This window comes from Gopherus flavomarginatus, chromosome 5 (assembly GCF_025201925.1).
Source record: "Gopherus flavomarginatus isolate rGopFla2 chromosome 5, rGopFla2.mat.asm, whole genome shotgun sequence".
In the NCBI taxonomy this organism is placed as follows: domain Eukaryota; kingdom Metazoa; phylum Chordata; order Testudines; family Testudinidae; genus Gopherus; species Gopherus flavomarginatus.
Genome location: NC_066621.1, coordinates 31,535,338 through 31,547,799, shown reverse-complemented (window position 1 = coordinate 31,547,799; position 12,462 = coordinate 31,535,338). Strand labels below are relative to the sequence as shown.

Sequence of the window (12,462 nt, the reverse complement as noted above, 5' to 3'; positions counted from 1 at the left end):
TTCCCTTAACAGCTGTAGGAAGACAGCTTTAACTCTCAGCGCTGGACAGCTGCAAGTGTAGCCAAACCTCTCTAAGCCGACCCCTTATGAGAACAGCAGGGACTAGCATGACTAGATGTCCCGATTTTGGGGTCTTTTTCTTATATAGGTGCCTATTAACCCCACCCCCATCCCAATTTTTCACATTTGCTGTCGGATCACCCAAGCAGGGGTTGCACACAGGGCTGCGTTAACCTTCAGGTGCTGAGGTTTCCCTCCCTCCATTCCCAGAGCCTGTGATCAGGAAACAGACATCAGGGCTCCCAGGTGCTGCACAGACCATGACTGAGATCAGACCCCATATTATGCAAGGTGCTGTACAAACCCTGGGCAACACTGAGACACCCAGGAGGTTCCCCTCAATTTCCCTGAGCCTCTGCTGTCCAACTTCTTCTGAATTCCTCTGGCTCACCCCCCCCCCCACAAAAAACCCATCTTTCCAAACAGTCCTTCTTTCCTTGCCCCTTGATTCTGGTTTCACACCCTGGGACCATCTCCTCTCTTTGTCTCTCCCCCTCCAGGTGAAGCAGAGATGGAGGCAACTTCAGCCACTGGAGTCAGCCTCAGCGAGCACTGCAGCCGGCCCCGGGGGAGAGGGGGTGGTTGCAGACACAGGAAGGGAGCAGGGGGTGCTGGGAAGAAGGTGGCAGGAGAACAAAGCTCAGAGACCCAACATGGGGAAACTCCAGGGGGCGGGCCTCTGACACATCCCAGGTGCGGGCAGCTCCTGGGGGCGGGTCTCTGGCACAGCACATGGGCAGGGCAGCTCCTCGGGGCGGGGCTCCAGCACAGAGCAAGGGCGGGACAGCTCCTGGGGGCGAGGCTACAGCACAGAGCGTGGGCGGAGCAACTCCGGGGGCGGGGCTCTGGCACAGCCCATGGGCAGGGCAGCTCCTCGGGGCGGGGCTCTGGCACAGCCCGGGGGCGGGGCAGCTCCTGGGGGCGGGGCTCTGGCACAGCCCATGGGCAGGGCAGCTCTTGGGGGCGGGGCTCTGGCTCAGCTCAGGGGCGAGGCAGCTCCTGGGGGTGGGGCTCTGGCACAGCCCGGGGGCAGGGCAGCTCCTGGGGGCGGGGCTCTGGCTGAGCTCAGGGGCGGGGCAGCTCCTGGGGGCGGGGCTCTGGCACATTGTGACGCGGAACCCGGGCTGAACAGCTGCTTCCTGGGTCTCCACGTGCTGCCAGCAGCGCTGGAGCTGCCCGAGCCGGAGCGGAGCCGCTGTTCTCAGCTGCAGCCAGGATCTGCCCCCGGCCCCGCTGGGATCCAGGTGGGTACAGAGACTGGGGCCCGGGGGTTCCCCTTGGTGTGGCTGGCGGGGGCGGGAGGGGAGAAGCCGGAGCTGCAGGCGGGGGAAGGGCGGTGGGATATTGTGACCCGGAGCCCCCGGGGAATGAGAGGCGCTGGGGGGCAGGAAAGTTACTCTGCCCCAGGGAGCCTGGGAGAAGCCTTGAAGGCGCCTCGGCCCCAGTGGAGCTGCAGGAAGATCCGCCCGCCCGCCCTGCTGGGATGGGGGGACCGGGGCCCGGCTGTCGTGTGTGGGGGAGGGGCGACCCCGGGCAAGGGGGGGGCTGTGTATTAAATCCTCCCCATAGCAATGTGCTACTCCCGGGCACTGCGCATACCCAGTAACAGCCGCTGAAGCCGCTGCCCTTCCCCCTGCCCGGACCAGCCGTAACTTTCCGCCGGGTGCTGGGGGCGGGGCTGGAGCGGGGCGGGGGAGTAACAGGGAGCGTGGGAGGGGCAGGCGCAGAGCAGGAAATTGATGGGCGGGGGGGGGTCAGGCAGCTGGAGGCAGGATTCGTGGGGGGCTAAAGGGCACAATCCGGGCTGGGGGGAGGAGCAGGAGTTGAGCTCAGGGGGAGGCGCTGGCAGAGCCCCTCTCTTTGGTGTGAGGGCGGAGGTGTGAGGGGAGAGGAGAAGCTGGAGTTGCAGGGGCGGGAGGTCACTGGGGCGGGGGGGGTAGATCTGTCTCTGTGCAGCCAGGACATTCCTGGGGTGGGAGGGAGGTGAGTTAACTGGATCCTGTCCCTGTTTTTGCCACTTCCTCCCACACACACATTCTCTCAAGATTTCCCCTTTTCTCTCTCATTATCACACGTGGCTATAAAATCCAGGGAGATTCTCCTCCCCCCCCCCCAATGATCAGCTCTCTAATTGCCTCTGATTTTCCCTTTTCTCTCCATACTTCTCAAATGTCAATTTAAAATCTCTCTGATGGGGGGTGGATTTTCCCACCCATTTTATCTGCAGCGATTTGTCTTTGTTTGGGTGGGAAATTGTTGCTCTGGGTCATTCCCCAGAACATGGCTCCCACTGGAGTGGGATGGGATGAGGTTCCCGTTCTCTGCCAGGGCAGGGAAGGGAAGGGAGGAGCACATCCCCCATGGAGACTGCCCAGACCCCATTTCCCAATTCCCCTGCGGCCACCTTCCATTGTCCAGGGAGCCTTCCAGCTCCCCCCCGCCCTTAAATCAGCTCCTCAAAGGGCTCTGAGCTGCTCACGTGAATGGTTGCCCCGTGGCCGGGGGGGACCATCACATTCTGTTTATGTATTGGACAGTCATATAAAATCCAGTCCAACAGTCCCCCTTTTCCACTAGTTATTTAATAGCAACATCAAATCCCCTCCGATCTTGGTGGTTTTCTCTCATGTTATCAAATGTCGTTTGTGACAGGGTTCTCTCTGCGTGTCTCAAAGATTGATATAAAATACCCCAAACATTTGCCCCACTTCTCTCTAGTTGTTTTATTTCTAATTGAATATGATGGGTTGTTTCCCAATGTGCTAAGATGCAGCCGCCTCTGGGGTGGATCCATGGTGGTCATTATTTGCTAGTGACAGCCCGTGGATCTTTCTTGCCCTCCAGGCCTTCCATTCTCCTGTTAAAGAAGCACTCTCCAGGCTCCCTCTGCCTGTGTGACTGGCCAGCAGGAGGTGATGTTAACTTTCTAGCCACTTCTCACACTCTGTGAGGTAACACTTTCAGGGGCAGGGAAGGTGTCTGTGTGGGGAGATTGCAGCTGAAGGGGCATTGTGGTAGGGGGAGGCCTCTGGGTGGCTGGGCAGGGGATACCCCAGTCAGGTTGTTGGGTTGTGGAGGTTTGGGGTTTTCGGGGGTGGTGGTTCTGATGTGCCCATCCCTGAGGCTATGGGTCCTGGAGGTGGGTATCGCTGGGGGCCTGGTGGCTGCAGAACAGTGGGGGTGGGTGTCTCTTGGGGAGGCGGGACAGAGGGTTAGAGGGAGCCTGGTTCTGTGCCAGGGGCTCTGTCTGTGCTTCCCCCGCTGGTTCCTGGTTTTGTTGCCATGCCCAGCGCACAGAGCTGGGGGAGGGGATCCCTGGCACTAGGTGAGGGCATGCCAGGGAAGCAGAGTGATGGGTCGCACTGTAAAGAATCAGGGGGTCACACTGGGCAGAGGAAAGGGTCGCAGGCAAATGTCAGGGTAGATCGTTCTGGAGGGTGGGGAAGTTCCTAGGCAGGCAGTGAGGGACTGAGTTCCCAGTGGGGGGGGTCCCTTGAGGGGGTCCCTGGCTGCTGGAGGCTCTTGGTGGGGGGAACCCTTTGGGATTCCCAACCTGGCAATCATGGTGTGGTGGGAGTTCTCTGGCCGGTGGGATTTTGAGGGGTATCTGGGGTCCCTGGCCAGGGACTCTGGGGGCTGCGTCCCAGGAAATATCTGATGGGATCCAGGCTGGGGGGTTTCTGGGGCACCTGGCTGGGGGGTCTGGGCTCTGGGTACTAGGGGGTGTCTGGGGGCTGCTGCTAACCATGATCCTTCTCTCTGGTCAACTTGTACCAGAGTCCTGGCTCCTAGTCACCAGGTCACCAAGTCCATTCCCCAGTCACGTGCCCTGTCACTGTGATAACTTTCTGTCCACTTAGCAAACACTTTTAGTGTGAAATCACAGAATTTACTTTTCTCCTCTTTTGAAAACTGCAGGAACTTTCGGTTCTGTTTGAAAAATTTTTGCCCCCAGTCCTTGTCCTAGATCTGCGGGGGTGAGGGAGGTGGGAAGGGAGTCAGCACTGCCACACGATGGTCTTTTCCACAGCGTTCTGAACTCATTCTTTCTGAAATCCGGTGTCATTGAGACCGTTGTTAATCCAGAGTCACTGTATGGAAAGTCAAGGAGTGATTCCAGATGGACAGTGGGTCAAATGAGATCAGCCATTCTCCCTGTGAGGAGGGGCTCCCATTAGCTGCTCTCCCCAGAGAGCTAAAGGAGGGAAGCTGCTCATACACTCTGTCCCTCTCTGCTCAGGATATTGGGGTTCAGCTTCCTGGGTCAGATGCTGCAGCCTCCATTGTGATCTGGGAGACCAGGCTTGGCAGCTGCTGCTCCCCCAGTGGGGCTCTGTGCTGGGAAGTGACCTTAATTAAAGCTTCTTGTCTGCCCGGCCCAGGGGATGACTTTCTGCAGCTGGTCCTAGCCCCCTAGGGCAGTCCTGGGCCCTGTTACTACTAAATTCTGAGCCAGAGTCTCCAGGTAACTGAAAGACCTCAGGGAATGTCCTAGGGTCTGGCAAGAAAGTGACTCTGCACAAAAACACCACCTCATTTCTCCTCCCATTAGCGGTTGCCAGGAGGAAATCCAGCCATGGGAGAGCAAAGCCCCCAGGAATGGGACTGTCCCAGCCAGAGGGGCAGGGAGAGAGGACAGGGGAAGGAGAGACTGAAAGGGGCAGTGGGAGAAATGAATGTGGAGGAGAGATTTCCAACTCTCTAGTCCACCCAGACACATGTATTGCTGCATCCTGGGGCAGAACCACTTTCCAGTGAACAAAACAAGGATCAGACAGAGCAAAAGCCAGTTCCTGGCTCCATATTCCCCCTGCTGGGGTGTGGCTGCCGTGGGGTCAGTGTCTGAGGGAATCCCCCACGTGACTCCTTTGGTTCTGCTCTTTTCTAGCCTTGTGTTCAGAGAAGGGGTGAGGGGAGAGAGAAGGGAGGTTAAAAATGTGTCTGTGACCTTAGCCTGGCAGGAGGGGCCAGGTCTAAATTGTAATAAACAGATTGAGCATTTCCCAGCATGACAGAATCTAGGGTGTCTGTCTGCAGGGAAAGGGCCTGTAGGAGTTGTGATGTGAAATTAACTAAAACCGGTTCTGAAACGCCCACAACTGCCCTTCTCCCCCAGACAAGCTGCAGAATGTCATTGCTCCAGCTCATCCCAGCCTGGCGTGGGACAGGGAAGAGAAATGGCTGCAGTGGAGTCAGTCCAGGTAGAGATTATCGGGGGGTTGCTGTTGGGTTCCTGCTGGAGGAAAGGGAGAGCAAATACACCAGAGGTGGGAAGGTCTGCAGAGTCTGGTTTGGAGGTTGGAGCGGGGCAGGAAATTCACAGCGTGGGGAAAGGAGGAGGCCAGGGTGTGGCAAACCTGCTGGGAGTTATTTACTAAGTGGCCTAGATTCTAGGAACAGACCCAGGAGGTTTGGTGGTGGAAATGCCCTAATTTGTGAAGAGAGAAAATAACCCACCTACATGGAGCTAGTCAAACTGACCAGACTCCTAGTGCTGGAGCCTGACCTCATTAACCATCAGCTGCTGTGAGATATAAAGGGGACACCCATGAGTCAGGCTTATTGGAGCTGCCTCTCCCTTCATATCCCGCTCCTCACAATGAGAAGGGTGTTGGGCATCCTACCAGCGAGCTCTCCCTGGACCCTGCCAGGGGCTCCATCTCCTGTATTAGTAAGTGGCTAGTAGGGGGGTGATGGATATGCTGGGAGAGATAAGGGGCTCTCTCTTCATCCCCTCACCCTGGCATTTGCTGGATACTCTGAGCCAGGTCGAGGTGGGACTCTCCTGACTATGATCCACCCAGAGCTTCCATTTGATTCACTCTTCTCTGCCACAAATAGTGGGGCTGTGAGTGGGGCAGCAAGTCCTTAGTGTTGGACTCTTACTCTTTCAGGGGCTGGTGACTTTCAAGGAGATGGCTATGTATTTCACCAGGGAAGAGTGGGCTCTGCTGGACCCCACTCAGAGAGCCCTCTATTGGGATGTCATGCAGGAGAACTATGAGACTGTGACCTCGCTGGGTAAGAGTTCCTGTCCCTTCTGTTCTTGAAAGGGGAAATGAAGAGTGAAGGTTCACGCCACCCACACAATGCCATCTGTACCCTGTCCTGTTTCAGCATCACCCCAATAGGCCAGTGACACACATAATACCAGAGACCCTCCTCTGCTGCAGAATACTTTGGGAACAGAGCACAGGAGCCGTATTGCACAGTGTCAAATATCTCCTGTTTGCTCAAGTGAAACTGAGGGTTAGATCTTGTATAACTGTCCCATTCCCCTAATCATTTTTGTTGCCCTTTTCTGAACCTTTTCTAATTCCAATATATCTATTTTTGAGATGGGGTGACATGTGCATGCAGTATTAAAGATGTGGGTGTATCATGGATTTATTTGCTGTTTTTACAAATATGATCTATGAGATAGTCTGTCATATCTATCACTTTCTAAATTATTTCCTACATTGTTCACTTTTTTTCACTGCAGCTGCACATTGAGTGGATGTTTTCAGAGAACTATCCACAGTGACTCCAAGATCCATCTCTTGAGTGGAAACAACCAATTTAGGCCCCATCATTTTGTATGTATAGTTGGGATTGTGTTTTCCAATGGGCTGCACTATGTGCTATCCTGTCATCTAGTACTGCTGAGATCCTGGATTCAGTAATATCCCTGCCCTTCCTGTTCCCTTTCTCCACCGAACCCCGCCAGCCCATGCTTCCTGTTCCCAGCTTCCCCAGGATTCTCGCACTGTCTCTGAACCTTTCTGTAAGTAAGAAGCAGTGCCAGGGACACTTGCCCTCTGTCTGGAGTCTTCGATTTCTGGGACATGGATTTACTTTCTCTGTGTTGTAAGAGGCTCTGTCATAATGAGTGTCTGTGATGTTACCCAGAGTACAATCTGGACTGTTAAATAGCTGTCCCCTCAGTCCTCCAGCATGGGGTGCCTTTTCCACTGTTTTCCCGCGAGAACAGCCTCTCTTGGCCAATTAACACACAGTCTCCAGCATGTAACTCACTCCCAGCTACACAGTATTGAATGCTGCCAGACAGCCACTCATGAATTACACCTCAGGAGAAAACCAGCAAATTCTCAAGTGCCCAACTTTCCCCCAGAAATGTGCATCTTGCACTGTCCAGCACGCTACTGAACGACCCAAGCTCATATGAAGTCTGTCATTTCATCAGCGGAAAATGACATTCACCAGCTTGTTATCCCAAACAGAGTTTCCAACACACTTCAATCCACACATACTGGTTAGATGAACAATAAACCAAGATTGTTAACTACCAAAAACTAAAACTAGGCCCAGTCCATGAAAGGGGCACTCCCAGGAGAGACTGTATAAAGGCTGGAACATGAAACACCTTTGTAAACCTGAGACAGCTGCCTTGGGGACAATGACAGGGAGAATCCCCCGAAGTGACTCCTTTGTTTCTGCTCTTCTCTGGCCTCCGATTGTTCCTTCCAACGTGGAGTACATTGCACTTGTCTCTACTGAATTCGATCCTATTTACTTCAGATCATTTCTCCCGTTTGTCCAGATCATTTTGAATTTTAATCCAATCCTCCAAAGCACTTACAACCCCTCCCAGCTTGGTGTTGTCCGCAAACTTGATACGTGTAAGAGAGAGACTGTTACTGGGAGGGTTTCCCCATGTGTCAGAGGGTTACACCCTGGTGGGAGGGGGCTAGGCCTGTACTGGAATAAGGTCACTCTGTGCTTCACAGTGTGCTAGAACCTAGAATGTGCATTAGCAGGGGAAAAGCTGGGGGGAATCGGCTTGGGGAATGGACAAAAGCCTAGTCTGAATTCTCACACCTTGCCCTTTTCACCCTGGCAGGCCAGAGAATAACATCCATGTTTCGCTGCAGATCATCTCGTCCTCCCAGGGGCAAGGAAATGGCTGCAATGGAGCTGGCTCAGGTAAGAGATTATCAGGGTGGCGGGCTCTGCTTGGAGGTTGAGGAGCAGTAAATGCATAAGAGGGTGGGAATTGCTAGAGGTGGTGGGAAGCAGGAAATATCTCGGGTGGAGAAAGGGAGGGGACAGCATGTGACAAACCTGCTGAGACTTGTGTAGTGTAGGGCGTGATGGGTTGTCACCCCCAGGAGGCAGTTTGTGGAGCTTCTGGGAACTGCTGTGTCCTCTAACCCTCACGCTGGGCTGGCCCTTCTCACACTGCTTTGCTGGAGATTTCGCCAGCCTCTCCAGGGCCTGTTATCACCCAACACAACAGCAGGTGGCGCCATGCAGCCAACTAAGCTACCTGAGTGCGTTACCTAAGCCACTCAAGGACAGATAGAAGACAAGAGCCAATTTCCCACTCCCCAACCTTGCACACTTGCTGTAGTATAAATCCAGAATGATACCATCTTATAGTGCACAGGGATCTCTATAATGCAAGCTCATTAATGTAGTTCCCCTTCCCCTCGATATGGGACAGATGTGCACAACAAGCTGAGATTTTCCCCAGACACTTCACTCAAAATACGCTGGTTAAGATAAAGCATCAAACAAGTTTATTAACTGCAGAAAGATAGATGAAGTGATTATAAGTGATAACAAACAGATCAAAGCAGAGTATTTAGCAAATAACCAGAACTCAGACTAAGCCTAACATACTAGATGGATAGAATTTGAATTAGCAATTTCTCACCCTGACTGATGGTACAAGCAGTCCCCCAAGTTTCCATACACAAGCTAGAAATCTCTTGATCCTGGGAGCAGCACTTCCCCCACATCCGTTTTTGTTTCTCAGGTGTTTCCAGAAGTTCTCTTGTGTGGAGAATGAGGCCAAGAGATGATGTCACACCCCACCTTATGTAGCTTTTCCATATGGTGGGAACCTTTTGTTCCAAACTCAGTTCCTAGTCCAGTTTGTGGAAAAATACAGGTACTAAAATGGAGTTTAGTGTCATGTGGTCTGGTCACAGGCCCTGCTGAGTCATAGTAGCCATGTCTCATAGGCTGGCTGAAACATTCACAGGAAGGCTAAGCTCTTCCACAGTCCATTGTCTTTGTTGAGCCATCAGCACTGTCTGGCTTCTTCATTGTTGTACCTGAAAGGCTCATTGTGGGTGTTACTCAGAGTAAGCACATTTGAAATACAGATCCAGAGTCAATATCCATAACTTCAGATACGAACATGATATGTGCACACAAATAGGATAATCATATTCAGCAAATCAGAACTTTTCCAGTGACACCACACATGATGCATCTTCTACAAAATAGATCATAATTATGTCCTAATCATATTATAATCATACCACTATGATGAATATGGGGGTGTAGTGTCAGATAGGTCCTAATTTCAAGGCACAGGAGTTGGGAATGGAACTTCCCCTCTTTGTGGAACAGGAAATAACCCTCCAGCCAGGGCTGGGACAACTTCCCAGACTCTCAGTGATGGAGCCTGAATCTACTGACATTTCATTAATTACCACCAACCCCAATCTTTGTGGCAACTGTAAACTTTATCAGTGATGATTTTGTACTCTCTTCTAAGTCATGGATAAGAATGTTAAATAGCACAGGGCCAAGAACCAATCCCTGCAGGAACCTGCTAGAAAGAAATCCACTCGATCATGGTTCCCCATTTACTATCAGAGTTTTTAATCTATTTAATGTATGCCGTGTTTATTTTGTATCATTCTAGTTTTTTTTAGTAAAAATATTGTGCTAATCAAGTCATGTCCCTTACGGAAGTTTAGGTATATTACATCAATACTATTAGCTGCAACCAAACTTTTGATCTCATCCAATAAGGATATCCCGTTAGTTTGATAGGCTCTATTTTCTCTAAACCTTTGTTAATGGGCACTACAATTCTGACCTTCTAACTTCTATTCTTTCTGAATGACTTCCCCTTTCTTCCATATATTTTATTTGGAGAGTGCTTGGATTCCTACCTGGGAGCCACTGTCAGGGTCCAGAGACAGCCCCATCTCCTATATTAAGCTCTGGCTAGTAGCTATGTGATAAATGTGAAGACCCTGCTTCTGTCTGTCATATGGGAGACACAAAGGTTCTCTCTTTCTACCCTCTGATGCCTCCTGGCTGCTGTAAGCAAGGTGGGGTGGGACTCTGTTAACATGTGCCTCCCGGAGCTTCCATTTCCCTGGTGCTGCTGTTCCGTGAATAGTGGGGTTGTGAGTGGGTCAGCAGGTACTGAGTATTGGACTCCTGCTCTTTCAGGGGCCGGTGACCTTCGAGGAGGTGTCTGTGTATTTCTCCAGGGAAGAGGGGACTCTGCTGGACCCCACTCAGAGAGCCCTCTACAGAGATGTCATGCAGGGGAACTATGAGACGATGGTCTTGCTGGGTAAGGATTCCTGTCCCTTCTGTTCTTGGAAGGGGAAATGAAGAGTGAAGGTTCATGCCACCCCCACAATGCCATCTGTACCCTGTCCTGTTTCAGCATCACCCCAATAGGCCAGTAACATACATACTACCAGAGAACCTCCTTTGCTGCAGAACACTTTGGGAACAGAGCACAGGAGCAGCATCACACAATGTCAAATATCTCCTCTTTACTCAAGTAAAACTGGGGTTAGGTCCAGCATAATGAAGAGAAGCTTCCTACCCCCAGCCTTCTCTCAAACCCTGAGCCTTCTCTACCCAAACCAGAATGTGCTTGGGGTGTAACAAGCAGGCGGCTGGAGTCAGAGCTGCCAGTCCAGGGTTACTTATCATACAGACACTCAGTGCGTCCTTGAACGCTGGCTGGGAGTATCCAGACAGGGGAGCTCCAGCAGCAGAACACTGAATCTCACCCAGGATTACAGATGACACAACTCCTCGCTGATCTGGATTGCACCTCAGCATGTGAAAATGGCCTAGGTTGGTAGTGACATTTCTTGAGACATGGAGAGTCTTGCTCCCATATCACCAGGTGTAATAAAAATAACAGGAAAGGCCAAATATGGAAAACTGATTCTTCAGCTTGCTTTTGACCTGCATCATATTTTGCAATATATTCCAAATAAGGAAATTAACGTGCAACGTATGTGTCATTGTTTGTGGTTTTAAGCTGTAAAAGGCTTGTGTGATTTTTAGCTCGGGAACAGTATTCCAATAGCTGTCGCCCCCTGCGTGCTTGTAACCAAGAAAAGAGCCTCAGGCTGAGCTGATTCAAATATTAATCCTGTGGTCGTTTTCCACAACAGCCTCAATAGGTCCCTGTGATGGAATGTAAGGCTACATCTAGACTACCCACCGTATCGGCGGGTTAAAATCGATTGCTCGGGGATCGATATATGGCGTCTCATCTAGACGCCATATATCGATCCCCGAGCGCGCTTATATCGATTCCGGAACAACACCAACCCCAACGGAGTTGCTGATTTGACAGGGGGAGCCGCGGACATCGATCCCGCGCGGTGAGGATGGGTGAGTAATCCGATCTTAGATATTCGACTTCAGTTACGTTAATCACGTAGCTGAATTTGCGTATCTAAGATCGTTTTCCCCCCGTAGTGTAGACCAGCCCTTAATGTCTTCACATCTTCCCCCTGCAGTAGAATGACTGTTTGACCAGCTGTTTGCCTTGCTGTCTCTGAGGAACTGGTCTGTGGGTGTTCCCCAGAACTGTAACTTTTTCAGTAATATCATACTGTAAAATCTCACAATTTTACATACAGTGTTACTACACATTTTAACAGGAGGATAATATTCAGTAGGTTATGCGTTTTCTAATGATACCTCACAAGCCATACTGGGTACAAAATTGATCATAATTTTCTAGAAGAGTGAACACAGGGGTACAGATTGACACAGTGTCTGTGTGTGTGTTCCCAGCAGATATGTGGGTATTTCAATCCCTCATAAGCACAATGTTTGGCATCTTCAAGGACCTGGGGAACTGGTCCTGGGAATTCACTAGTTTAGCAAGAGTGAGACTGCATGAAATTGTGAGACACTTTGGTATTAATAATAAAATAATATAATCTGATAAAATTGCAATGAATCATGCTAGGTATGCCATGTAAAGTGTCAGTGAAAATGTTATGATTTGTCAAGTATGATAATTTTGTTTCTATGTTTCTATCACCTTTGTATTGTGAGTTACAGATATGTAAGGTATATCTGTATTTCCAGACTTGTGCAGTTTTTCTGGGTGACACCCCCAGACATATTGGCATCAACTTTGCCTAGCATGTTTGTTGGCTATTGAGGGTCATCAGCTGTACAATGTACCTATGGACCAAGGGGATACACCTATTGAGTCAGCAAGACATGCCGGGGTTTGCCTGTGTAATGAAACCTCCAAAGCTTTTCCATGCCATGTGCTGTGAAGCTTGTGTTTGGGACACAGGAAGTACAAGCCACATGGCAAAAGGAATATAAAGCGCAGCTGCATCATCTCCATCTTGTCTTCAATCCCCCTTCCTACTTCTG

General features: G+C 51.1%; 1 protein-coding gene across 1 annotated transcript; it reads left to right on the top strand.

The window, feature by feature from the left end:
- The first annotated feature begins 1,213 nt into the window (after positions 1-1,213).
- LOC127052637 (zinc finger protein 75A-like) lies at positions 1,214-10,496 on the top strand. Its single transcript, XM_050956517.1, has 4 exons — positions 1,214-1,304; positions 5,955-6,081; positions 7,904-7,986; positions 10,261-10,496. Exons 2-4 carry the CDS (start codon positions 5,976-5,978, stop codon positions 10,426-10,428), a joined length of 357 nt encoding a protein of 118 aa, XP_050812474.1. The 5' UTR covers positions 1,214-1,304; positions 5,955-5,975; the 3' UTR covers positions 10,429-10,496.
- The last annotated feature ends 1,966 nt before the right edge of the window (positions 10,497-12,462 follow it).

Excerpts from the sequence above, each read along its gene's own strand:
- LOC127052637 (XM_050956517.1), top strand. The coding sequence starts at position 5,976 with ATGGCTATGTATTTCACCAGGGAAGAGTGGGCTCTGCTGGACCCCACT. Across the intron at positions 6,082-7,903 it reads TGAGACTGTGACCTCGCTGG|GCCAGAGAATAACATCCATG; the intron begins GTAAGAGTTCCT and ends TCACCCTGGCAG. Across the intron at positions 7,987-10,260 it reads CTGCAATGGAGCTGGCTCAG|GGGCCGGTGACCTTCGAGGA; the intron begins GTAAGAGATTAT and ends CTGCTCTTTCAG.